The sequence below is a fragment of the Acanthisitta chloris genome, unplaced genomic scaffold, assembly GCF_000695815.1.
Source record: "Acanthisitta chloris isolate BGI_N310 unplaced genomic scaffold, ASM69581v1 scaffold23966, whole genome shotgun sequence".
Classification (NCBI taxonomy): Eukaryota; Metazoa; Chordata; class Aves; order Passeriformes; family Acanthisittidae; genus Acanthisitta; species Acanthisitta chloris.
In genome coordinates, this window is record NW_008680051.1 from 1,302 (window position 1) to 21,865 (window position 20,564).

Here is a 20,564-nt window from a genome sequence, read left to right on the forward strand (position 1 = left end):
ATATATATTTCTGTACTTAATATGCAAATAAAAAATCTGTAAAGACTTTGCATCTTATTTAACTTTATTTTGCCTTTCAGTAACCAAATGAAATATTCTTAAGGGGAAGGTGGTATAGAAACAATACAAAAATACCTTGAAGGAGTAGAGCCTGTATGTAGCACAGTTTTCCCTGTAGTGTCCATTCTCTGAATTACTAAATGATCTAACACCATCTTTTTCTTGGCTCGTTCAAGAATATCTTCTTCTACTGATCCTTTTGTGACTAGTCGATAAATATTAACCTATGTGTATTTAAATAGAGTAAGCAACAGCAAGGAGAAATCTTAGTCTTCAGTATATATTTTCTGAATTGATTAAGGGGTTTCAAACATGAAATACTAATTCCATCGTGTTACCACAGCCTTCACAGAAGCATTAAAAAACCAAAACAGGTTAATAAGCTCTTAGACCTATCTCATGTAAACTTCAGTGACTTGGCACAAGCATTGCCACAGGCAATAATGCTGTCTTTCCAATTGTTACTGTACATCTGCAAGGAAGAAACAATCCTGAAGAGAACTAAGAAATATTTAAGCAAGAGAGGTGTGCCTGATGCAGCAGTTATTTTCTAGAATGACACGATGCCAACAAATGTAGGACAGACAAGCCAACAACTCTTTTCCCTCTCCCATCCAAATACCACAGCTGCCATATTATTTCACCCTATATGGAGATTTAGAAAAAAGGAAATGAGCACTACTAACATTTTTTGGACATATACAGGAAGTGTTAAGTTATTTTCAAAAATATGTGAAGACTGAATGATGCAGTCAGAGTGCACAGCTACTGTATGGAACCCTACTTCAGGTTTGGAGCTTAAAGCTGGGTGTGTGTACCTGTTTCTTCTGTCCAATTCTATGTGCTCTAGCCTGTGCTTGCAGATCATTCTGTGGATTCCAGTCAGAATCAAATATAACCACAGTATCAGCAGATGCCAAGTTGATACCTAATCCTCCAGCTCTGGTAGACAGTAAAAAACAGAAGTCCTGAAATATAAAACAAGAAATAGTTTTATATACAATAATTGTAATGTTCCTAAAGGAACAAATATGACACTAATTTAGGTAATTATGTAGTGCAGACTAGAAAATCATATACTACCAATTCCATAATCTATGATTAAACCGTCTTTAAATATAAAGCAACCATTGATTATCAATTGCTTTCATAAATAGTTACAGACTTTTCAACAGTTTAAAGTAAGCAACATCCTAGATGATGATCACAGACCAAAATACTGCAGTAAAACAAGACTGGCCAAAAAGTACATAAACTTTACTCAACTTCCCTGCCCCAAGCCCTGGAAGACCAGGCAGCCATGTCAGAGCAGGGAAGGTGCTTGACCCTACAGATAACTGGTTAAGAGACAGGAAGCAAAAGGCTCCTGCCATGTTCCGTGCTGTTCAACATATCCATGAACAATATGAAAATGGGATAAGCAACAAGGTGAAAAAAACCTGTAGACAACATAAAATTACTGAATCAAGAGGTAACTGTCAAAGTCTGCAGAAGGATCTTGTGACATGCAATAAAACAACATATGAAATTCTAGATAAAAAAACCCCAAGTAAACCCAATTTTCAGTACAATTACAGGAAACAGCAAACCATTATGCTCAGAAGAGAGCCCCGAGGTTTGTGTTAAACATTTCCAGTTAGCCCTTAGCTCAGTAATACAAAAACTATATAAAACCCCATACAAAATATTATGAAATTTTTAAAGTTAAAAACCCCTCTGACAACATTATTGTTTTGCTACACAAATTCACAGTTTGCCTCAATTTTGGAAATGATTTAAATTCCTTTTCATCTCGAACTGCAAAGATTTCAGGAAAAGTCAAAAACAACTATGCAAGAAATTTGAAACAGAGTTAACTTGTGCATTTACTAAGCATTGAATTTTACATTATGGAGTTCTGTCCTTCTCCCTCTATCACAGCAGAAACAAACTCAGCAGCAGCTAACAAATGCTATCCTTCAAATACAGACTAAAAAGCCCAACAAACTACACCCAACAACCGGCGACTGACCAAACCAAAACAACCTCCCCTCCCCCAAATCTGTCAGTGTAGGATTTAAACTGATCAGAAGTATGGAATGGCTTGCATAATAGGAATGCTAAATAAGCTACAAATATTCCAGCTCAGAATAGAAAGAACTGTAACAGACATCTGTGTGTTCAAAGGCTGCTCACAAAGAATTGTCAGAAATCAGTTCTTTACTATTTCTTCCTGGGCAATTAACAGGTGGCAACAAATGAAGATGACAGAAACCATATTTGAAACAATTAAAATACCGTTGTTAATGCAAGGATAAACAAAGTTAGTTATGCCCATTGCCAGAGGACGCTAATTGCTTGTGTAAGTTCAATGCTCTTGTGAACAACACTAAGTTCTACACACGAACAAAGCCGAGGTTAAAATTCTGCAGCATTTATATAGTAATTAAAATTACTTTGATTAGGAATTTTAGAAAAAGTTCTAGTTACATAACTAATTAACTACCAGTTTCCTAATTTATGTGGTTTCTATTTAACCTCTTCTTAGAGATGATGTAAACCTTATACTCTAAGACAGTAACAATGAATTTTCAACCTTATTGATACTTTCCTCACTCTTCTCAGCCTTCCTTTTCTGTGCAATAATCTTTTATATTTCTTGGGAAGAGACAAAAGAGATACCTTAGGAAAAAGCTACTATACCTCTGATCCTTCTGCATTAAAATGATCCAGTGCTTGTTTCCTCAATTCCCCTTTTATGGATCCATCAAGTCTCTGAAGAGATTAAATACTACAGTCAAAAAGTAGTTCTTAAACTATATTCAAAATCAGAACAACTTGAATTCTCAGCTGCCAAAACTGTTATGTGAAGGAAAAAAAAGCAAACACACTTGCCATAACTTTTAATTTATTGGTTTCATGTCAAAATGCTGTTTATCAGAGAGGAACTACCAGTCCCTTTCTAGAAAAAATCAATTTTTCTTACATGTTTTCTTAAGCAAAGGGGTAAAGGTCACACAATCGCAAACAGTTGAGGCTGGAAGATTCTGCTAGAGGTCATGTTGTCTAAATCCCCTACTGTGGCAAGAACAGCTAAAACATGTTGCCCAAGGTCATGCCCAGGGAGCTTTTGACCCTCCACAGCAGACAGAGATTTCGTAACCTCTGGACAGCTTGTTCCAGTGCTCTGACATCCCTGGAGTCAATAAAAGGCTTTTCTTATATACAAGATTAAAGCTCCTCAACAGCTAACACCCTCAAGATTCTTACCTGAAATGGGAATTGACGATATTTCAGATACTCTGCCAGGATGTCCAGCATCCTCACCATCTGTGAGAAAATCAGAACTCTGTTGCCACGTTCTCGCAGACGAATCAGTAGCTTGTCAAGAAGGATTAGTTTCCCGCTGCTACGTATTAAATGCTACAAAAAACAAGAAACATAGATAGCAAAATAATTGAATCTCAACACTCATTCACATTGCAGTTGGTTAGACATGCACTTGAGGTTCAGCTTGTTGCTGTGGGGAGAAAAAAAGAAGGCAAATACTGACATTCCTTAAGAATTTTAGTTTAAAACATGCATACAGTAATATGCAATTAAAACTGGTGATATTTATGTCGTCAATTCTCTGTCAATTATTCAGTTCCAGTTAAGAAACAAAAGTCACTTCACTGTAAAAACCCAGGTTGTACATTTTCCAGAGAACCTGTTTTTCCTTAATACACTCAATAAGAATTAATAAACTACCAGAGCGCTATGAAATTGTATGAGTAATACAGATGTAAAACTTTTCTATTAATTAAAAAGTGACATTACCTGTAAGGCCTCCTGTTTATTATAGAATTCATTATCATCCGGTGGTTTAATGAGGTAGCAATGGTTACAACACTTCTTGAGTTCCATCATGATGTTCAAAAAGCCTGAGGTACTGCCTTTTGAACCTTTGCTGAGGGCTTTATAATTCCTGGTTAAAATCCACCTATGATATAAGATGTACAATATAAGTAACTTCTAACCATATCTGGAGGCAAGACAGATGTAAGCTCTCAAAATATTAACAAGCTAAAGAAAAAAAGCAAGTCCCAAAAGAATGTACATATAATGCCAATCAAAAGAAACTATGTGAATAGACATTAGAACACCATTAATTCCTGAAGCCCTGGTCCACAGAATTTTATTGTTGTGAAACCCTATAGAAACTGAGGCTTCTATAGAGTATACAACCTATTATAATTCAGTAAATTGCATGTAGACACATCACTGAGCAGCACAATTTACAAAGAGTTGTTACTTACTTGTAGTATTGCTTCTGCAATGCGCTCATTTCCATCCTCAGAATTTGCTCAACTTTAGCAGGTAAAGACTTTTCTACATCTTTTTTAACTCTTCTCAGGAGAAATGGTTCAAGTTCTTTGTGAAGACTTGCATAACCATACTCTCTCCCTTTGCCATGCTCTTCTTCAAAATCCTCCCATGAGGAAAACCTTCAACAAAATAAAGAATAAGTGCAAAACAGTGACATAGTGTGAATGACCTGATGAAGCAAAATTAATGAAAAAAGGTATCCTGAACACAGAACATGTATAAATATACCACAAGGGCGCACACACAGCAAGATTCTATCCTACTCACTTCCAGGTTTTTTAATACAATTCCTGAATATTCGTATTCCAAACACTGTGCCTGTAAATAGAGGAATGGAATTTTCCAAAAACTTTTACAGAATGAAAACTTCTGATTTCCCAATGGAAATGCAATCTTTTCCTTTACTGCAAGGATGCCTAGATGGTTACAGAGAATTCCATTATTATGTTTATGAAGAGCAGTATAAAAAACCAGCATGGCTAGAGGGTGTGCAAAAGAACAAGCATCTTCTTCAAGTATGTCTTGCAGCTTGTATGGTCCAGCTGAAGGGTAGCTACTGCCTGTGCTAACAGACTAGGAGATCAAATTAAGAATGGGTACTCAATCACAGTGGCTTTGCTTGTAAAGTTCTGAAGAAGTTAGTTCAGTTCACAGCTCAAACTAATCAGAGCTATGGTGCTTGGCATTTACAAGATGTCTGCCAGCAACATGTGCTTTTACACAAGAGCTCTAATTTACCTTAGGTCTAAACTACAAAATAAGGTCAACACAGCAAGTATGCTGTGCATGCAAAACATACAGGAAAACCAGCTCACTAATTACAGTATATTGGACATCTTGGTACAAATTTGTTTTCATTAACAGTACTAGCACAGAAAAGATTCTGTTCTACTTCCTCAAAGATTTTAAATCCATACAGTTTTCCTCTTAGGCTAAGATGAAGCCTTTTTTCAACAGGTTCTGACTCAAAGATCAATTCATTATTTTTGTGCACTGTTAAAATGGGAAAAGGTAACAATTGCCACCAGTGTTGTTTATCAGAAGCAGCATGAAAAGATATATTATCTACTTTATATACACTATTTAAATTATTGCTCAGTACAATTCTCTACCTCTACTCATTCTCAAATCACTACACTATTTCACAATAACAAACTTGACAAAATACTCTTCCTTACTTTTCTGGCATGATGAAGTGCAACAAGGACCAAAGCTCTTTGAGGGAGTTTTGCAGAGGGGTTCCAGTAATAAGAAGACGATGGTTAGACTTAAAGTCTATTAAAGTCTTGTACAGAAGAGAGTCATCATTTTTTAAACGATGAGCTTCATCAACTCCTATGAATGCCCAATTCAGACCACCAAGGAATGACTTTAAAAAAAATGGAGAAGGGAGAACTGTTATACAAATAAACACATTACATAATTTCTCACATTCTATAATCAAGCTACAAACATCATGACTTCTTAATTTAATTCAATAAAATATGGACAGCTCTATGTTTTTAGTATTAATTATGGCTTTTGCATTTGCTAAATTCAATGAAAAGCTGTGTAGGCATCCCAAGAAAGCATAAATGAAGTTTATGATTTAAAAAAATGGCCAAAAGTCTGGTCCACATTAATTTTTACATGGCAGGAAAAAAATAATCTCTATTGACTTCTTCCCATCATGTACAAACAAATGAAGTAAAAATATTCTGCTTCTTGAATATCTATAATAATGTCCACATACTGTTAGGAGGATTAACAACAACTATGTTTTTGCTACCACAATGGAGACAGTATTAATACATCTACACATACTACTGCATGCACAGTATCACAGAAAAACTACACGGGATTTCATAGTTCTATATCGTATTTGGAGCTATGGGCTGGGTTCTTTTTCAGTTCCTTGATAATGGTCTGCAAAGAAGTAGAGCTTGAAGATGGGAGACTATTACAGAATCGCAAAAAAATGGACAAAATTAAGCGTTACCCACTTCACAAAATGGAAAAAGGCTGAACTCAAGCCCCAGACTACACACTGTCATACTTCCAAAAGCAAATTCTATCACACTCTCCATAAATTTAATTCTCTAGAGAGTACTCTATACTGGAGAAATTATTTTTAGCTCCACAAAGAAGTGCCATTACCTTGTCCTTCAGCAAAATCTCGTATGTTGTTAGGAGTATGTTAAATTTTAATCTTTTGCTCTGTGGATGCATCCATTCATGAGTTCTTATCTACAAAAAGAAAAGGTCTTGTTAACTGGGATCAATTTAAGTGTTGCAACAATGTAGATGTTTAATAGCATACAATAATATGATAACAAAACAGAAGGCCAACACACACATACATAAGATTTTTATATGTATACGTACAGACATACACACATAGCATCATATATATACGCACACACATATGTAACAGATACAAGATTTTTTTCACTTTATTGGAACAACTTTTCAGAATGTGAATTAACATCATGACTGGCTTTCTTGCATACTTATTTTTACTATATCCACCTAAATAATCACATGGCAGAAGATAATTGATCTTCAAATGCCAGACTAAGTTTTTAATTCTGTTCACTATTAAGCAGAAGCGAAATTTCTCATACAATTTACATCAGATCAAAATCTAAGCTTTCAATTCACACCCTAAAGACATAGGGCTTCAATAAGTATTTGCTCAGTCTTAACCAAAATACTGGAGATCAGCAGACAATGGGAATATGAAGTCAGTCTTGTTTATCTACAAGCCTTTCCAGTGATAAAGAGAAATACTCACCATATTTCTGCTAGTTATATCTCCTAAGTAAACTACAGCATTCATTTGAGGAGCCCAAGTTTGAATCTCTCTTTGCCAAGATGTCAAGGTAGAAAGTGGCACGACCAACAGGAAAGGCCCATACAATTGATGTTCATGAAACAGGTAGTTCAGAAAAGAAATGGTTTGTATTGTTTTACCCAGACCCATTTCATCTGCAAGAATGCAGCTATTCCCTCTGAAAAAAAAATACAACAAATTAATTGCGGGTGTAGAGAGGGGGAAGGATAGGACAAGAGGAAACTATCTTTTAAGCATAAAACACAATGATACAAGTTTTCCAGATTTTGCAGCTACACATTTTTTTATTCTTTTTCCATAAAAACAATTTCCATAAAAACAATTTCCAATCCCAATCCCATTAAATTAACAAAAATTAACAAAAAGCTTGCAAGTACTCCTCATCAGTCTAATTTTAAAGTATAACACTAATGCTGACATTTCAGAAGTTTGTTTTGGGTTTTTTAAAAAACATGACTTAACTCACTGAAATAAAAAACAAAGTAACAACAGATCTTAGTCAGTTTTTGTTGAGAATAGAATTCTAAGTTTTGGTATTAGTTCGAGCAAAACCACTGCCCACAGTCCTCTACTGTGAGCTCACAGTATGAAAGCCTTCACCTCCAAAAAAATACAGACAAATCGATTTCAATGTTATACAAATGCTTACAGTTTACAAGCAAAAAACCAAATTTGAGACTATACTTACTTGCACCATGAGTGAGCAAGCCAATTCAATCCATTTAACTGATAATCTCTTAACTCTAAGCTTTCATGTCCTCCAATGTACGACGGCTGCTTCTTTAGCGCAACAAATCGTGGCCTCTGTTTTAGAACCTGTGAGAAACAAATTATCAATCCTGCTACTGACTGAAACTACCAAAATGTCTTTCTATGGAAAAGTTAACAGTAGGGATCTAGCAGGTCATCAACTCTAGTCTATATCCATCAATGAAAACTAGGCCATAAAAAACACCAAGTAATATGCAACCTGAAATTAGTTTGATTGCTAACCTAAGTTTCACAACAGGACTAAAGTTAACTCATTCAAAATTTACTTTTAAAATAAACTACAATACTATACAAGCCCATCTGCTAGTAAAAATGCTGGAGAGACTGGTATCTACAAAAAACTTTACTCTTAATAGTGGTATTTTTCATACATATTACCATGTATCATTACTGCTATTCTGAAAAACCTTCCAAAAACTTTCATATATATATCTTATATCTGGATTTGTAGAATAATTTCACATTTTTACTACTGCAACTGATGTGGTGGCTTCAACCCTGGCAGCAGCCAAGCTCCCACCCAGTTGCTAACTCACTTCCCACCCCAAAGGGACAGGGGAGAGAACTGAGGAGGTGAAAGTTAAAAACAAATTGTGGGTCAAAATAAGGAGTTCACTGGGTGAAGGAAAAACACCCATCTAGCCAAAACAAAAACCCATGAACCAAAAAAGCCCCAAAACCCCCAACAAACCAAAAAACACCCCATGTGGCAGAAAGTGAGCCAGACATTCATTCACCAGCAATTTGTGTCATCACCAGACTGATGACCAGCAAGTCTCCAAGCAACACTCATTCCGTTTTATTGCTGAATATGACATTAAATGCCATGGAGTATCTCTCTGGTCAGTCTGGGGCCAGCTGTAATGGTTGTGTTCCCTCCCAGCACACTCATGGTGGGGACGACACAAGAAGACACAGGTAAGTTCTTTATACTGTGCAAGTCCTGTTCAGCAACAGCCAAAACACTCATGTGTTACCAACAGTGTTTAGGCCACAGATCTAGAACACAGGCTACAGAGTTTGCTATGAAGAAAATTAACTCCATGCCAGTCAGACCCAGTACTACTGATTATAAATCCATTGTGAATTACACACTCACCTTGCAGTCCTTAAAGGGAGTAGTCTTGGATTGATTTCTGCTAAAGTACTCATCAATGCGTGCCTGAAATTTTTTGGCAATGAGAGCTCCATCTTCCCAGCTACATTCTGAGTAAGGCAGACCCTGCCACTTACAATAGTAGTCTGGATAACCAGCTGCTGATTTCTGATTTGAATGAGCTGCAGAAAGGCACCAGAGAGATCTGATCACCATTTTACACCTTTATGATATTAAAATATTCATTTTAGGTAATAATACAACATAAGCTAGCTTCACAGCACAGACAGTATGAAAACTTTCTCTATACCTGATGTTTGTTTTAGATTTAAAAGGTAGTGATATCCACATTCTAAATTTCTTAACTACAAATGCAACATAAGCAGAGAACACAGAATTCTCAACACTGTTTTCTGTCCGCAAGTTTGCAACATACCAATTATTCTTTCCACTATCTGATATTGTTTGTGTAGATCATCTGTAAGCTCCTGCTGGCAGTTGTAATATTCCACATCTTCTGGAGAAGCATTTTTCAGCCTGTAATGGGAATTAATTTACAACACCTATTACACTGCATAGTTCTGAAACAAAGAAAATTCAGCAACTCTATAGCTCTGAATGTAAGCATCACAGGAATCTTGCTTAAGAAGCTTTTTTGAGGGAACAATTTGAAAATTCCTACTATGAAACGGCTTCATCTGACCTGGGTGCTTATTGTTGAGAATAAGTATTCACAATTAGCTGCATGACTAGTACCCCTGGTAGCTGTAGCTGTTGTGCCTCTTGATAAACAGTCTACTTTACAGGCTTTTTCATGGAACAGTATTTGGGGTGTCTCACTCTGTAAGAACCCATCTTAAGACTAGTTGCTTAAAATCCCAGCAGCATTCATGGATTATATTAAACATACTAATAAAAATGAACCCCCAAAAGGTGATTTTAAAATGGATTTTTTCAGGTTTTTATTCTCAGGCTTGAACCAAGAAAACCGAATTCTTTAAAGTAATCTAAGACAGCTAATGCACCAAGAAAACATTGATCCCTACATAAATTCCTGAAGAACTCCAATCAAAGTATAATGAAAAAATTAGTAAAAGTCACAATTTATTATTTAGGTTTAAACACTCTTGTTAGAACTCCATTTCTAACACACACAAATCAGGTTCAGAAGATTACTTTACAGGAACATGTTAAAGAGGCTTCAACTTTTAAATTTTTTGCATTCCTCTTGCACAGACACTGAAAATTATGTCCTCAAAACCAGGTAACAGGTCTCAGAAACACAACAGAGTACCTATATTGTTTCAAAGTAAGTATCATGGAAGTCTACAAAAAAATACTCACCATCGTTTTGTTTCTTGATCCTTCTTCTTATAATTGTCCAGTTTCTTCATTCCTTTAACATTTTGTTGCTTCAGTGTTTCCTCAGTTTCCCATGTATTATGGATGTGTGACCAGCCTTTCCATTTAATAAGATACTGTACTTCTCCTGGTTCCTTTGACTTTTCAAACCCAACATTTGGGTCACCATCTGCCTCAACTGCATAGATGGTGGTTGCAGCACCTGTGGCTGAGAAAGAAATCACATCGCAAGCCTTGAGAAAGTGTGCAGTTAGAAGCGTAGTGCAGAAAGTGATTGATGAAAATTTTAGATGAGCCTATGCTTGATTAGTATCTACAGCACTCATGTAATTACTATTATTTGAACAATTATGATGCAGGTATGTTCACACATGCACAAGCAGTCAAACGAAAATCAAAAAAGGAACCAGAACTTCTACACCTAACCTGCAATATTTTATCCTTCCTCCTGAGAATTTTCTCCGCATTCCTAGTTTTTAAAGTAGTCACCAGGGAACATTCCACTAACACTGCTTGTTACATTACTCTCACCTCTGAAGATAATCTGATCTTTTGCTTGGTCAGCCTTGAGACATGAAAAACCTACTAACAAGGACACTATAATCTGTTTCTTCCTAAACATGTTTTGCTACTTTTTCTGCCTCTGTTATCTTACCAGGGAAAAGGGTAAATTATGTACAGACTGTACTGCAGCTGAAGTATGCCAGCAGTGAGAAAAAGGTTCATTTCTGAGAGGACAGTCAGGTAAGGAAATGAGCCTAGAAAACTGCAGGGGCATGATAAAGTCACGGAGAGAGGCAACACCAAAAAGCATCACAAACAGCAACATCATCTGGGCACAAAGAATGTAAGAAGCTTAGTTCCTAAGGCTTTGACCACAGCAGTAATACTATGCATTGAAGTAGGATATGCCAGAATATGGGACAGCATGGAAGAAAAAATTGGAGAGGAAGAAGAGTACAAGTTCTAAATCTGTCAGAAACTTTACAGACATTGAGTATAACTAATGAAGAAAGGCAGCCCTGAAGTGCAAGCGGCTCAGGGTTTGGGTGGAGTTTTTTCATGTGTTTGGTCATATAATTAGAATCTGGTATGGGCCCTCAGGGAAAACTGGTTATCCAGGACATGGAGAAGGGTAAGGTACTCCACAACTTTTCTGCCTCAGTATTCATAGAATGGTAGGACATTAAGGGGTTGGAATGGACCTCAAAGGTCATCTAGTCTCGACTCCCACTGCCAGGGGCAGGGACACCTCTCACTAGAACAGGTTGCTCAAGGGTTTATCTAGCCTGGCTTTAAAAACTGCCAGGTTTGAGGCATCCACAACCTCCCCAGGCAACATGTTCCAGCGCCTTACCACCCTCACAGTAATAAATTTCTAACACTGAATCTAAATTTCCCCTCTTTCAGGGACTTTCAAAATTAACATACTTCTGAATATGGAGACAAAACAATATGACATTTTGTTAACTTTAAAATTATAAACTCCACAGGTGACCTATCTGCTGAAGTTGCACCACAATGCACACAGGGATCTTAAGAACACTGAAAAAAATACCTCCTTTTCGGCCAACTCGACTATCCATGAACTTCTCTATAGTTTCAAATTCATCTTCTTCAGTCTGTGGTACATCTTCCCCACAAACCTCTAGCAAATCATCAGAATCTGTCTTGGTTTCTTCAGCTTCTTTGTAACTAATGTTGACTGTGGCTTGGCGACGAGATCCCCTCTTATCATAATCATCATCATCATCATCCTCCTCCTCCTCCTCTTCATCCTCATCATCCTCTGATGAATCAAGTTGCCTTTTTTTTGGTCCTGCATTCTTTTTCCCACTTTTTGGCTTAATTCTTGGAAGACAATAAGATATGATAAAACAATGATGTTACAACAGGGACAACAATAAATCTTCTGCATTGTTTTCTGAATAAATGTATTTCATGAATGTTCAGTTACTGCACTTTCAGTTAAAGCAGCAGGAAAAGGTTATCATAATATACATGTTTAAAAAAAAAAGGAACTTTTTTAAAAAAAATATTAATGTTTTCAGGTGCACGTGTAGTAGCAGTAAAAACTTAACTACTTACGAACAATAGTATCAGTGTCCAAATGCCTGACTTCTTACCTGCTTGGAGGTTTCCGGCTTTTGACCTTGTTTTTTGGCTCATAGTCAGATTCGCTCTCTTCGCAACTGCTTTTCTCCCTATCTTCCTCCGATTCAGAATCAGAACCAGTTCCTGATGCTGATCCTGACCCTGACATTTGCCAGTCTTCACTGTACATATTGAAAAACAAAACAGTAATTTACATTGTTGGGTTTTTTAGAACAGCTATTCATCCACAAGGGATCTGCTGTACTTCAACATTCTCCACAGAAATAAAAATCTCCTAACAGTTATTTCAGTTGATGAGACAGAAAATTGTCAACCATGAATACCAGATAAGTAAAAAAATGCCCAATGTCATCAAAGAGAGTGGGACTAAGTTTTCCATTACCAAGAGGCAGCTTTAAAATCTAAAATAACAACAAAAATCTGGATTTCTATATTGAATTCAGTAGGAAGAAATGAGTTAATGACATTAAGAAAACAAAGGACTTAACAAGTCTAACTGGAAAGATACTTAAATATTTATCAGAAAATACACATGTTCAAATCATAAAGACCTGTCATGTTATACCCCGGACTGTCCCATATTGTCTAATGCCTGGGATCCCTGTGGCCCATATGAAGAATCAGCAATTTTGGCATGAGAATCAAACAATAATAGAGGCAGGTTTGAAAAACACTCAAAACCTGAATTGCAGCAACCTGTGAGTGGCACTGGCTCCCAAAAGCTCCCACATCAGTGCTTCAGAGTCAGGCAAAATACTATGAATAAGACCCTTGTTGACTGAGCAGCAAGGTATCTCCTTGTTTCTCTTAACTGAGATCTTCTACTTTGTGACAGGAAAGATGTACAGTATCTTGATTCAAACTCTGACAGGCAAATTTAATCTTAATAGCTTAAAGACCAAGAAAAACCAAAACAAAACAATGAGTCTGGTATGCATTGTTGAGACACTGGTAAATCTTTATACTAACATCAGGTTTAGGTTTACTTGACCAAACTGGTAAAGCAGTAACAACGTTCATCAAAGTTGGAATATTACCAAGAAATATGCTCCTTAAATTTCCAATCAGAAAGTCTAGGAATCCGTGTTTTGAAGTCCACTATGAGGACCAGAACTTGTGAACATGGGGCTGCTCCTATTTGTCTGTACATGGCCTCATTGGCTTGGTCTTCCTGGATGGGCAGACTGTAGCAGACGGCCCACTATAATGTCCTTGCCCTCCCTTTGATACATAAGCTCTCAGTCAGCTCCTCATCTATCCCCAAGTGGAGCTCCATGCACTTCATCTGGTCATTGACACAGATGGCAACACTGCCTTATTGCGTCCATGCCTGTCCTAAAGGGCCTGTATCCTTGCCTTCCAGCACTTGAGTCACACGAGTCATCCCACCATGTTTCCATGATGCCCATAAGATCACACCCCAGAAGACATGTGCACATCTCTCATTCTTCCTGTTAATTCCAGATGCTGCTTGTGTTAGCATAAAGACATTTAAGCTGGGCCCTCAGTGGAGCTGACTTTGTGTCTGGAGTGGCTGGAATTCGTCAGTGCTGTCCTTAAAAAAGACTTTTTCTACAAGCAGGAAATTAAAAAATATAATAATATAAATATACGACCTGTGTTTACATGACAATGTAAGAAACAGATACTGAGCACTGTCCTCTAATGCTCGAACATGTACCAAGTTATATATTGAGAAATCTCTGATCTGCTTGTCAGATGACAACTGCAGACAGACTTGTTCACAGGAGCCACACAACAAACATTCAAGCATTGGATATATGAAGTGATCTGGTTACAATTTCCTAAGCTTAAATATCTTTTCTATAATGGTATTATGTAATTGCTATTAATGCAACTAAATTCTTAACTAAGACTCTGAATAACAGCTCACTGCTACTCCCATTTCCTTAAGATATTATACTGGCAGCACTTGACAGTGAAGTGATTTATGAACTGGGAGAACAGCTCAATTTCTACACATCATTCATAAAAACAGACTCTCAGTAACAGTCACAACTGCAATGTATAATCTAACACTTAAAAGGAGCTTAACTTCAGTAAATATTCTTTGCTAGTTAAGAAGTGATTTACTACCAAAACTATAGTAACTTTCAAATGCGTCCAACAGGAAAGAAAAAAGCAAAATGTGAACAACGGCCCCAAAATGCAAACCAAAAAATATGGTATTAACTAGGAGATTCTACCTTGAATTTGTTGTGACACAACTTACTTACATGGAGGTTGGATTTATAGGCAAAGTCATTGTACAAGAATTTAGGGAGGGCTTTCAGCTCCAAAATAAAATGCAACAAAGTGTTTTAGAAATAAACACACTGATTAATGTTTTCTAACAATAGTGCAGACTCTCTTGCTAAGAAACTAATATGGTATAGGTGTTCATTTGAGAATTTAGTTTTAAAATTCAAAAATGCTGATCAAAGTTTGAAATAAAAGATCAAGACCAATTAAAATGGGAATTTAAGCATTCCAAGTGTGAGGAAACAAAGCATAAATTATGAATGTATGTCTGATTAAAAGTGGGTGTGCTATTATTTATGAAAATCTTACTCTTTATGCTTTTTCTTCTTGGTTTCACTGGATGAGTCATCTGCTGAATCTTCACTACTTGAGGAGTCCTGCAGGTGAAGGAAAAAATACCAACAAACCCAATTAATAACCACAAAAAGAATTAAGTTCTTCTAACCTATAAAAGAATTCAGCTTCCACCTTCCAACTGGATATTATTCATATTACTCATGTTCTACCTTCTTCATCCCCCACGATGTAATACAGAGTGAAATAAAGACTGCTATTGGCTTTGGATTTATCCATCTACTATGAATATACTGTGCCAGCAAAGCTCCAGAGAATATCACAACAAAAAAAAACTTCCAAAAAAATTAACATTGTGCCTACATAAAAGCAGCCATGGTTTAAAACCTGCGCCAGGTTAAACAAAATGATGGTTCTATCAAAATCCTAATAAAATCTCCCACCCTCAGGAGCTTTCTCATCTTCAGTATTATTTCACATCAAAACATCAGTTTAAGAAAACTATGAGAATAGCATGTTTCTTCTTTCTTTATACTCAAACTAAAAATGAGAACTCAAAGTCACATTTGCCTAAGGCCAATGTCACTGGCTTAAGTTTAGGTTTATATTAACTTTTATCCTGAAAAATATCTTTCAGGAAGAAAGAACTTAACAGCTGTAAAATAATGTTCTAATGTTAGGTGATTAAATTTTGTGTTTAAGTTTAAATGATGAGCTGCTAAATCAGACAAAACCAGAAATCCAACCAAATGAGTGTGAACACATGGCACAGTCTTTGTAATAAAAGACAAAAGGACTGCTTTACAAATAAATCCCATTTCATAGCTCAGACTAGTGCTCCTAAAAGATGTACTTCAAAGTACTGCACAAACTCAACATTTCTTCAGCCTATGATGAAGGTTTTGAAATACCTAACATACAGGCCTCACTCTTAAAATAGTTATTTGTAGTAACTATTACAAAATTTGTAGAAATATAGTTTTCTACTTCATATTAAATTTTTGAAAACCACAGCAGCTATCTTATACAGAAACAAACTGAAAAAATCTTTTTACCATTTTTATCTGTTTACAAAACTCAAGTAGCCAAAAACACAATCTAAGTCAGCACAGTGTGTCCTGAAAATTTTGTACAGACATCACAGAATATGTACCTAAAACCAGCACAGAATCCAAGCTGCTGTAATTTTGGGACAACTCATTTGAAAACAAGCAACTAGAGATATTTTAACTTTTCCTTATAAAAATATCAGTTATTTGAATGTTACTTTTATAGACTAAACCCAGACTACTACACACTCTCAGTGAACATAAATTGTATCTATGCAATTTTATTTTAACATATGAGACAATGAAACAGGCATTTTTACATTTTTAAAATCTACACTATGTTAATCACCTCTCCTGAAACACTGTCTGATGAGGGTTCCTTTTGTTGTTGCTGTTGCTTCTTGAGCACTGCTGATCTTTGCACAGCAAGTATGCTTGGACTAGACTTCCAAAACTAAACAGGAATAGAGATGCAAGAATCAGTTAAACATACTCAAAGTCTCCAGTTTACCATGTATTTACATTACCTAAGTAACATTCTATTAAGATTGAGCTTAAGTTTATCAACTGAAGAAAATCACTACAAAGTACTGCATTGACTAATAAATATCAGATGGCTTTTTAAAGTAGCAAGGTTTCTGCAAATCAAAATGTTATAGAATAATCACCAGGGTAATTACTACAATACATTTAACAATAGTTGTGTAGGTATTGGAAAGGTAAAACATTTATAAAGTACATATTTAAACAACACAGGTAAATCTGACACAGACTGCTCAACTGCTATGTTTTTGTTTCATACAGTAATTCCAAAGTGCATGAAAAAAATACAACAGAGAATCCTTAACAGTTTTCAATTCTTGTGGTAACTGATACACAACCGCCTTTCATAAATATGGTCTACCACTCCAATTAAGTCCATGCAACACAGAAGACTGCAGGTGATTCTGGGCCACTGGATTGAAGAGACTTCTAAACACCACTTTTTCCTGCATTTAGTTGACACTGATAAAGAAAGCCAACTGTACATAAACTTGAAACTTTTATACAATCATTTACTGATACAAGGAAACAAAGCACCAAAGAAACACTGTAAAAGAAGAATTTCAGAAATAATGTTACATGTATTTTTGTCTTCCATAAGTTTCAGACCATTAGTGCAATGCTTCTGTATGATGAAATTTAAGTACACCTTTAACTCATATACTTAAAAGTGTGAGAAATTTAAAAGTACAAATTCAAGTACTTAACTTAGCCCAAAGTTTAAGGCTTTGGGCTAAGTTTAAGCACATGTAGTCACTAACCCAGTTAAGTTAAAATCTAGTTAAGAACACTTCGTTACCTCCACTTATTTTTTAAATGAACACTGCTCTTGAAACTACTGGCACAGAAAGATTTTTTTAATACCCCCCCAAAAGGTGCATTTATAAATCTTGTTTACCTCTGATACATCAACTTTTGGTGGCTTAGACTGAATTTGTTTCTTCTCTCTAGATGTGTCAGACTCTGATTCTGACTGAGTGCCTGACTCTGAACCAGAGTCAGAGTCACTGCTGCTCGACTGGCTGCTGCTTCCATCACTACTACTTCCGGAGCTTGAATCAGATCCAGAACCTGATGCTGATCCGGAATCGTCATCTGATCGACTGAAAAGAGAAGTCAGTAGGATATTACCCAACTGGCAAGGTAACAGCATTAAAAGGTAAAGAACAAGCTGCCCATAAATCAGTTGTTAAGTTAGACCAAACAAATGTGTAGCACTCAAATGGATGCAGTCAATTAAGTAAGTTGAAACAAATGAAGTTAAAAATAAAAACAAGATAAGAATTTAAGGTGTAATTAGACACTCTCTGTGAAGCCTAAAAGAAGCAAGATAAAGCAAAACCTTTGAAATTGATATGACAGAGTCAAATGAAATTAAAGCGGTAGAAATGCTTTTTATCCACATAAGCTTTTCACCTTCACCCCTTCAAAGTTCTTGCTTAGCTCCATCTAAATTCTATATTAACAGTTAAGTCTACTTCACACAGACCTGTCCAACTAAAGATTGTTTTCAGTCTTTACAGATCAGCAATACTCCTTAAAAAACCAAACCACAACAAAAAGCTATGCAGACTGGGTTTTTCTGTTACAGTAACAGCAGCAAAATTCCCCATGCAGACAATTGTGAACTTGTCATAAGTGGCATGACTGGTGCCAAGGCACTTTCCTTGGCATACACTTGAGCTGTCAGATTATTTCACCTGTATATTCATTTTATGCCAGATTTAATATACTTACAAAGCGCAAAAATAAAAAGATACTTACTTCTGTGAGCATTCAAAAACTTTGAAACGTTTGTTTTTCTAGAATTTCACAGAGTACCCGAGTTAAAACTTCAGTAAAAGTCCTCATTAGATTAATGCAACATTTCAGAGGGATCATAAGAAACACCATGTAGCAAAATAATTTTATATTAGGTACACTCTAACTGCAAACGCTTAAAAACCCAGCGTAAACATGAAGCCGGAATTTAAAATGTTTAATCCAAAAGTGGTAATAAAAACCAGCCTAGCACAATTCATCTGACTGACAGTCAGCTGGAGGTGTGGCAGGGGAGAGGGCAGATGGATCATCTCTCCTAGAACGTACTTAATTTACAACATTTTGAAACTACAAACCCAAGCAAAATCACTCCTCTTTTGCTGGCACCACCAAAACTGTGCCAGTGAAGACTGCATCTCCATCAGCCACCCGTAATTGGCAGGTCTGAAGAGACACAAGCAGACCACGTGAAGCTTCCTTGCTCTGAAGGGGGAGATGCAGGAACACGCTGCTACTGGGTTTCCTTGCACCTGCCAAGAGGCAAACTGGGAAACAACAAGGCAACTCCTAAATTTCCAATTTCTTTTATCAGAGACTTACTTCAGGCATGGCGTTAATAACACTACCTCATTAGACAATAAAGCAAGTTGTTGGCTACAGAATATGACTGGAGGATAAACTGCACCAGAAACTAATGGCACTCCATGATGATCTTCCTAAGAGATTTTCATTGTAATAGTGTTTTTGTACACAAATGTTACCTTACCTTAAATGCTGGGGAGATCATATCATTATAAAACAACCGTGTTTCTCAGCAAAGCAAAACAGCCATAAGTAAATGCCAGGGAGATTATAGAAGGCAACACTAACCATAAGTGAAGAGAAGAAAATTCAGCATGGAGAGGCACAAGGAAATACTAGCCAAAGTTCCAGTGGTAAAATGTCATCAAGAATGGGTAAATCCTACAAATCTTAGAGGAAGGGAAAGGAACCAAATACCTCCATGCAGGACAAGACTTGGCCAAAGAGGGCAATAATAACATGGTTTACCAAACCTAAAAACTATGCAAAATACTAAGCCACATGGATGGTAATTTAGATTTCCATACAGCAGTAAAATAGGTCACACAAATACAGTGCTAACTATAGGTTCAATTGCACAGAGCCAGAGGCAACCAACGAGAGTTGGACTTGACGATCTTTGAGGTCTTTTCCAACCCATTTGATTCTACAATTCTATGAAAACAAAGTACCTGTTTTCTGAGGAGCACAAGGAAACTAACATGGGAATAAGCCATTGTGGTCAACTTGCTAACATTATGAGAAACACGTAAACCAGTTACAGGAGAGAATGGTGGAGAGAGAACAAAAGAGAAAAAAAATCCAACTTACTTAGTAAGCAAAATTTACACAATTACTTAGAAATACAGAATCATCAAGGTTGGAAGAGACCTTCAAGATCATCCAATCTAACCTTCCACCAGCACTACCACTGCAATCTCTAAACCACTAAACCCTATCACCCACTGCCAGACCCAGATGCCTCTTGAACACCTCCAGACAAAAACAGTTGATGGGAAATTTGAAGTCATTTGACGGTCTTCACAGGAATTGAGTACTAAGTTCAAACCCAAAGGGACTGAGACAGGGAAAATGAAAGTCCAGTGGATAATGCTATTTGGTGTAGAGCTGGATGCAAAAAACACAGCTAATGACAAACCCCATTCTTTACAATGAGATCGGCTAACTACCCTCTAAGGTCTCTGTTAAATAATACCAACATACCAACAGATGTGGATCATACTATATTCAGACAAAACACACAGACTCCTCATCTTGCCAACTAGCCCTCAAAAAAGCTGTGAGTCTGATAATGAATTCCAATTAGGCTTATGAGAAGGACCAGCAAAGTAAGACCTAGTCCATATTCCCTATTTCTAACAATAAATCGGCCTGATCTGGACAAGAGCAGCCTAATACATCTCCCTGCATCGCAACTAACAGTAACATTTGGCAAGAGCAAAAATCTTAAAAGTCAATATTCAACCACATTACTAATAAATGCAAGACT

At 36.5% G+C, this 20,564-nt stretch overlaps 1 protein-coding gene across 1 annotated transcript in view; it reads right to left on the bottom strand.

The window, feature by feature from the left end:
• Positions 1–19,102, bottom strand: part of CHD1 (chromodomain helicase DNA binding protein 1) — a gene marked incomplete at its 3' end in the record, with an annotated part of 19,638 nt that extends 536 nt beyond the window's left edge. The window contains exons 1-20 of the mRNA XM_009077582.1: positions 19,094–19,102; positions 18,497–18,534; positions 17,631–17,835; positions 16,539–16,643; positions 15,156–15,223; positions 12,596–12,745; positions 12,028–12,320; positions 10,452–10,677; positions 9,544–9,644; positions 9,111–9,289; positions 7,929–8,056; positions 7,181–7,397; positions 6,544–6,633; positions 5,586–5,776; positions 4,338–4,526; positions 3,859–4,021; positions 3,310–3,462; positions 2,743–2,814; positions 879–1,028; positions 136–284 (exon numbers count right to left, since the gene is read on the bottom strand). Coding sequence (XP_009075830.1) covers positions 136–284; positions 879–1,028; positions 2,743–2,814; positions 3,310–3,462; positions 3,859–4,021; positions 4,338–4,526; positions 5,586–5,776; positions 6,544–6,633; positions 7,181–7,397; positions 7,929–8,056; positions 9,111–9,289; positions 9,544–9,644; positions 10,452–10,677; positions 12,028–12,320; positions 12,596–12,745; positions 15,156–15,223; positions 16,539–16,643; positions 17,631–17,835; positions 18,497–18,534; positions 19,094–19,102 — 2,876 coding nt within the window. The remainder of the gene's footprint in view (positions 1–135; positions 285–878; positions 1,029–2,742; positions 2,815–3,309; positions 3,463–3,858; positions 4,022–4,337; positions 4,527–5,585; positions 5,777–6,543; positions 6,634–7,180; positions 7,398–7,928; positions 8,057–9,110; positions 9,290–9,543; positions 9,645–10,451; positions 10,678–12,027; positions 12,321–12,595; positions 12,746–15,155; positions 15,224–16,538; positions 16,644–17,630; positions 17,836–18,496; positions 18,535–19,093) is intronic.
• Between the last annotated feature and the right edge of the window lie 1,462 nt (positions 19,103–20,564).